This window comes from Sinocyclocheilus rhinocerous, unplaced genomic scaffold (assembly GCF_001515625.1).
Source record: "Sinocyclocheilus rhinocerous isolate Xijiao unplaced genomic scaffold, SAMN03320098_v1.1 scaffold864, whole genome shotgun sequence".
NCBI classification, from domain to species: domain Eukaryota; kingdom Metazoa; phylum Chordata; class Actinopteri; order Cypriniformes; family Cyprinidae; genus Sinocyclocheilus; species Sinocyclocheilus rhinocerous.
The window spans coordinates 496,744-504,445 of NW_015645567.1; the positions used below are offsets into that span (position 1 = coordinate 496,744).

The window sequence follows — 7,702 nt, forward strand, 5'->3', positions numbered from 1 at the left end:
AATGGGTGCCGTCAGAATGAGTCCAAACAGCTGATAAAAACATCACAATAATCCACAAGTAATCCACACCACTCCAGTCCATCAAATAATGTCTTGTGAAGTTAAAATCTGCATGCTTGTAAGAAACAAATCCATCAGGACTTTTTTAACTTCAAACCAATGGTTCTGGCTGAAATATGAGTCTATAATCCATAAGAACATTTCCTCCAGTGAAAAAAGTTGTCTGAATCAGGAGAGAAATATGCACAGCTCAAGCACCGTCTACAAGTGAAAACAGTCTAAAACAGCTCTAAACAAATGTGTGGGTGGATTTTGATGTGAGAGAACAACAGGAGATGGACTTTTTCACTGGAGGAATCGTTATTATGGATTATGGACTTTTCCTATTTTAATTTTTGTTTTGAAAGTATGGTAAAAACTGGAAAAATTTATCAACAATCACATTTAAAAAATATACACTTTTTGATATACCATAAAAAAAAATAAAAAAAACTGGTAGCCCATCTGAATTAGGACATTTAGGCTATCCATCTAATAGTAGCCTGCCAAAATCTTATTAACAGTAGAAGTTCAATCTTACTGTAGTCTTCAAATCTGGGTATTGTCTTACGTTTTAAAATCACAAAGGGAGTTTGGTCCCATCAGGGTAACGTGACAGTCACGACTCGTGCAGCTGTAAGGTTTTCTTTTTCTTTTGTTTTTACTGGCGATCTTTACAACACGCATTACATTACGTATTTCATGGCACACTCGTTTTATGCGTATTTGGCGCCACCTATTGTTGTGGGTGTATTATTGACATGTCAAAGTCTAGACCCTGAATATAAGACGACCGCGTTTTTTCAGATGTATTTCCAAGAAAAAAACAACGTCTTATATTCGGGTCAATATGGTAGTTTGAATTTAAAACATCTTGATGGATTTGTTTCTTCAGCTTTTCACTTCACAAGACATTAACTGATGGACTGGAGTTGTGTGGATTATTGTGCTGTTTTTATCAGCTGTTTGGACTCTCATTCTGACGGCACCCATTCACTGCAGAGGATCAATTGGTGAGCAAGTGATGCAATGCTACATTTCTCCAAATCTGTTCCCATGAAGAAACAAACTCGTCTACATCTTGGATGTCTTGAGGGTGAGTAAATTTTCAGCAAGTTTTCATTTTTGGCAGAACTATTCCTTCAAGTGCCTGAATATGTTCTGGGACCACTGTATGTGTATTTATTTTAGTTCAGCACACCAATCATAACGCCAGTTTACGAAGAAATTGGAGTTCAGTCTTTTTACTTCCTGTTTTCTAGAAACTTGTTCCCTCCAGCATTAAAGCCAGTTTAAAAATAAGCAGTTTGAATCGCTCTAAAGTTGCTGGACTTCAGAATATTTGCATTGCATGCGCTGTTAAACCACAGTTTAAAGTGAATTCTTGCTGCTGTTTGTGATAAAACCGCATTATATCAATGTAAGCATCACTGTATCTTCTCCTCAGAACGAATACATGAAAGATGACTTCATGATTAAAATTGAAACATGGCACAAACCTGACACGGGCTCTTTAGAGAATGTGAGTGAGACGTTTCTTTGTTATTTGATGTTTTGAATGCATCGGTAATCTCATGCTCAGGCTGATTTTTTTTTTGTTTGTTTGTGCCCAATACCAGGTACATGATCTGGATCCCACCACATGGAAGACAGTGGAGGTCGTGCATATCGATATAGCCGATCGGTCTCAGGTCGAACCTGGAGTGAGTTCACTTTACATCAGTCTAGAAATGCTCTGATCTTATTTGCACACATTCTTTGTGCCTTTTAGTAGCAATACCCACTTTGAATATAAAGCTCATAGTCCATCCCTGCTGGTCATCCTGTGGTCAACTGGCACTCAAAACTGGGCTATTGATATCCAACCAGTTGCAACTAATTTGCATAGCCCCACCCTCAGCTGCAAATGTTTTAAGCTGTTTTTGCATTAGAGGTTATGGTTTAGGCTAGTGGCATGTGATGATCCTCATTTGTAAGGCCCTTTTGGATAAAATCATCTGCAAAATGACTAAATGAGTCCATTGGAATTATTTGAGGCTCTTTAATGTTCAACCTTTGTGCTTCTGTTAATCGCTCATGCATAAACGCTTATCGGCTGATGCAGATAATCTTAAACTTGCAAAATCTGATTTATCCACTTAGTTTAATACTGTGTTTTATGTAATATTCTCCACACAAAAAGTTTGAGGTCAGTATGATTTTTGTTGTTTTTGAAAGAGATTAAGTATGCATTGTCAATTGAAGTGACAGTAAAGACATTTATGGTACAGTAGATTTCTATTTCAAATAAATGCTGTTCTTTTGAGCTTTTTGTCAAATAATGCTGGAAAATAAAATGTATCACAGTTTCGAAAAAATATGAAGCAGCACAACTGTTTTCAACACTGATAATAATCAGAAATGTTTCTTGAGCAGCAAGTCATCATATTAGAATGATTTCTGAAGGATCATGTGACACTGAAGACTGGAGTAATGATGCTGAAAATTCAGCTTTCATCACAGGAATAAATTACATTTTACTATATATTCAGATAGAAAGCAGTTATTTTAAATAGTAATGTTTCACAATTTTACAGTTTTTACTCATTTTCAAAAAAATGCTGCCTTGGTGAGCAAAAGAAACTCAAAAACATAAAAAATCTTGCTGACCCCAAACATTTGAACAGAAATGCTTTTACTTTGTAGCAAGAGAGTACGGCACTATTTAGACATGTTATCATGTCATAAAATTGTCTTGATAAAACAAACCGCTTTGTTGTGTACTGTTTGTTTGCTTGTAAGCTTTAGCGTATCCAAATAATTACAGTATTGATTAGGTTCTTACAAACAAATCACAATGTCACAAATTCCTCCTCCTGTAGCACAAAAATTTAGAAGCAATATTAGCCTAAAAACATGCACATTAAAAATCCACCAGAAACAGCACTTTTAGCACACTGTTTTCAGTGTGCAGTGATTTGGGACATGCTAATCCTTATCCCGCATGCTGTTTAGGCTGGCTAGTGTGTGACTTGTGATTCAGCTTTTAGCCGGCGTGTTACGTAAGACTGGATTAGGGTGACGTGATTTTAGAGCGCGTGGACCATTGCCCTTCTAACCTGCATTACTCGAGGTTCACTAGTTTATCAAGAAGGCTTCTTCTTATCTCTACTCTATCTACTACGGGGAGACCTGATCCTGCTGTAAGCGGCTAAATTTACTGATCAATCTGGTCTGTTTGAAGCTGTAGACATCGCTGCTAAAATCTCAAGCTTCAAGATCAAACAAACTAGCTGCCGGTGCCGTGTACTAGCAGACACGTATACTGTCAAACATCAGCTGCTTTGAATAAATCCAAATGTGTTTCCATGTGACCTCATTCTGGCACGGTGCCGAATGCATAAATACAGCTGCGTCCGTTTGACTGGAGTCCAGTGTCGTTGTGTGCTGACTAGCAGGAGTGTGTTGGTTATCTTCTCTTCATCTCCTGCTGACCCGCTCACTGTGGAGGGGCGCTGAAGTGACTGCTCTTCCCAGGCCTCAGTGCTTTTATGCTTCATATCTTTAATTAGTTAAGTGGATCAGTCCTGGTTCAGGTTAATCCTTATTCCCATATGTTCACGGTAGTCAGTGCCGAGGTTTGAGAGATTAAAAGGTAGCGTGCGAGTGTCTGCACTAGTGTGAGGTGGAAAAAAGATGGAAATGGTGGGAATTCCCAAATCGAGCAACTCTCTGAGTGATCATGATGATTTATTATATATAAAAACTTACATTAAAAATCTTACTGACCCCATTTTTATTTTATTTTTAACCTAACTACAAATGTAGCGACTCTTGAGGGATCATTTTACATGCACACTACTGGTCAAATGTTTGGAATAATTACATTAACATTTTATGTTTTTGAAAGAAGTCACTTCTCCTACCCAAGGCTGTGTTTATTTGAATAATAAAAATACAGTAAAAACAGTAATATTGGGAAATATTATTACTATATAAATACAATTTTCTATTTGAATATATTTTAAAAAATCATTTATTTCTGTGATGGCAAAGCTGAATAGTGTATGGTGATTTTGTCATATGTAAAGGTTTAAAATGAAAAAGAATGCATCTATGGTATGGTGATGTCATGAATATGTTAATTAATGCATGGCATCATCTAGCGACATTTAAGCAACTGTTTAAGCAGGCTTTAGCTACTTTCCATTAAAAGTAGTTGACAACAGCGATAACATGAAATCAAAATTGACTGTTTTTGCTCTTTTGTTCCTGATAGTTGGTAATAAATTTGTTTTTAATTTGTTTTTCATTGATTCATAGTTTATACTCTGAAATTACATCTATGCTGACTAAACCAAGGCAGTGTGGAGAAATATTAACCATAAAGGAAATAAAAGTGACCCAATTTGTCGTTCTCTCAGGACTATAAACAGGAAGAGGACCCAGCAATCTTTCACTCAGAGAAAACTGACCGGGGACCTTTAGGACCAGACTGGAAGGTGAGTGGCTCTATTTAATTAATTTATCAGAGATTTGTACTCCCAATTAATTCAGTTCTGTATAAAGACAATGTGTGGTTTCTCCCCGAACAGAAAGAGCTCTTGGCTAAGACAGACACCCCTCGTATGTGTGCGTACAAACTAGTCACCGTCAAGTTCAAGTGGTGGGGCCTTCAAACCAAAATAGAAAACTTCATCCACAAGGTAAGAAACAATGCCCATTCAAGCTAGCACTTTATCGTTTATTCATGCTCATGTTTTTCTAAACACATATAGGGCACAAAAAGAGATATTTAGCAGACCAAAGTAGAGATGCACCAATTGCAATTTTCTTGGCCGATTCTGATTTCCGATTTTTTTTTTTTTTTGTAAGTGTGACCTGCCAATATTTTTGCTGATTCCAATTTTCCTTCTAAGAACTATAATTGACAGCATATACATACAAAAATCTATTTTTTTTTCAATGCAAAATGTTATTTTCATAATAAAATAAATTAATAAACATTACAATTTCCCTCAAACTGCACTTTTACAGGATTTTTTCCCTCACTTAAACAACTCTCAACATGAAGTGCTCTGTGACTGGAAAGAGGTGAAAATGAGTTGCTGTATATAACAAAACAGATGTCAATTTTTCCTAGCTTTATTAAATGTGTTTGTCATCTTTCATATCACATTCTTACGTTGTATCAAATAATTCAGTTAGAACAATAAGACACTGTAGAGTTGTTAACATTCAAATGAAATCAGTTAACAAACTCCATCTTTCTACTGCAGAGGAAACACAGAAGCAGCATCTGAAGTGGCATTAGATGTATTTACACAGACTGTTTAATGAAGCTGAAAGGTGCCATAAATGCATTTACACCACAAAATTGCAAATGCATAAATAATGTTATAAGATTGTTTTAAATATTTTTTGAACATACAAATAAGAAATGTTGGGGAAAATGCAATGATACTTTTAAATATGAAACCAAACCACCAGTAGATGGCAGCAAATGAAGTTTTAATGATTGAGTCATTCAACCGATTCTTTCAAATGACTGATTCATTCAGAAAAAGGCATGTTGACTCACTGTTGTTATGAATGGGTCACTGAATCATTGACTCAATCGATTCGTTCAAAAATGTGGATTCATTCAGTAACAAAACACCGCTGGGTTGCTCTGAGACACACAACAGTTCTGCTGTGGCTTTGATTGGAATTATTTTCAGGGCTCGCAAAATTTCAAAATCCCTGGTAGCCCTTTGGGCAGGCACTCTTCAAATTTTAGTAGCCAGAGATGAATTTAACTAGCCAGAATATAAAAAAATACCTTTTTTTTTTCTCTCTTACAGAAAACTGGATAGGAGTTGAAACATCAATCAAAAACATTTTCAAAACACAAATATCAGCAAATATCAAAGAAGGAATTTTATTTAACTATTTACAGGGTATCTGCAGGATTTTGAAAATCAAATTTAAGGCTTTTTATGACCTTTTTTAAGACCTACACAAATAAAATTAATGCCATATGAGCAGGGTAGGGCAATATGTATGGTGTCATATTAAACTGTAAAATTACATGATTCACAAAACAAAAAGTCTTATAAAATGATAAACATCACATTTGAAGCGCATTGAAGACCATCTCTCAGAATGCGCGAGTGCTTTATGGGTAAAAATAGCCCCGCTTGCAGAGCAAACTCAACGTGGATATTATGGATGAGGCCATTTGTGCATTTTGAGAGAGTGAGAGAAGACACAGTACCACTCAGTCCCAGTCATTCACACTGTTTGTGAAATTCCGTCACACAGAAAATTTTAAAGTGTCTAATCTGGATTCAACCTACATGCTACAGTGCATAAATGTTGCGAGAATTTCCTGCTTTACAATTGGGAAACCTGCGGGAATGTGTAGAATTACGCACAGTGCCTGCTATCCTGCAGCGAAACACGGCAACTATACTCTAAAAAATACACAGCGTTTAATTATAATAGTGTTCTCATTATAATGTTATGTATATGACAGTCCAAGTCATTATTATTAATATTCTGCATTGTTGTTTGTGCTGCTCGTGCTGCGTGCTGTAGTAGGCCTACAATGAAGCACTTTATTGCAGCGTAACTAGACCAAATGCATCTTAAATGAGATAAATAATATATATATATATATATATATATATATACAGGGATTGAAATTAACTTTTTCACTCACCAGCCAATTTGGCTACTAAATTTTTAAGTTACCGGCCATTCATTCAATCAAAAACATTTTCAAAACACAAATATCAGCAAATATCAAAGAAGGAATTTTATTTAACTATTTACAGGGTATCTGCAGGATTTTGAAAATCAAATTTAAGGCTTTTTATGACCTTTTTTAAGACCTACACAAATAAAATTAATGCCATATGAGCAGGGTAGGGCAATATGTATGGTGTCATATTAAACTGTAAAATTACATGATTCACAAAACAAAAAGTCTTATAAAATGATAAACATCACATTTGAAGCGCATTGAAGACCATCTCTCAGAATGCGCGAGTGCTTTATGGGTAAAAATAGCCCCGCTTGCAGAGCAAACTCAACGTGGATATTATGGATGAGGCCATTTGTGCATTTTGAGAGAGTGAGAGAAGACACAGTACCACTCAGTCCCAGTCATTCACACTGTTTGTGAAATTCCGTCACACAGAAAATTTTAAAGTGTCTAATCTGGATTCAACCTACATGCTACAGTGCATAAATGTTGCGAGAATTTCCTGCTTTACAATTGGGAAACCTGCGGGAATGTGTAGAATTACGACAGCTGATTTTATAACTCTGTGGACGCATTCTTTCCATAACAACGCACCGAAACATGGCATATTCTTTTAGAGTCGTGTTCTCTTTATAATTTTATGTAGCCTATATGACAGATTTGTTCTGCACATGTTGCCCTTAATGGTACCCTCCTTTTAAGAGGGATTCAAGCTATTCAAAACCATCATGGCTGGGTATGTTCCGTGGGTGGTGTATCACGTTTTTTCGGTTTGGTTTGAATATCGTAATACCCCTATGGACCCTTTTCACAAGACTGTGATGACGCGTTTAACAGTCATCAGCATCATAAATCCTCGAAAGTTTTTTATATTTTGATTTTTTTTTTAAATGTATGTACATTTATAACACTATACTTTGTATTATATCACCTTTG

The 7,702-nt window shown here is 35.9% G+C and overlaps 1 protein-coding gene across 3 annotated transcripts in view; it reads left to right on the forward strand.

Annotated features, from left to right (window-relative positions):
- Positions 1-7,702, forward strand: part of LOC107706770 (phosphatidylinositol transfer protein beta isoform) — a 43,970-nt gene that overhangs the window by 11,275 nt on the left and 24,993 nt on the right. For all 3 annotated transcript variants that reach the window (XR_001636181.1, XM_016510583.1, XM_016510582.1), the window contains exons 6-9: positions 1,487-1,561; positions 1,659-1,742; positions 4,443-4,520; positions 4,614-4,724. Coding sequence is in view for 2 of the 3 variants with exons in the window: in XM_016510583.1 (XP_016366069.1) it covers positions 1,487-1,561; positions 1,659-1,742; positions 4,443-4,520; positions 4,614-4,724 (348 nt within the window). In the remaining variant the exon portion in view is untranslated. The remainder of the gene's footprint in view (positions 1-1,486; positions 1,562-1,658; positions 1,743-4,442; positions 4,521-4,613; positions 4,725-7,702) is intronic.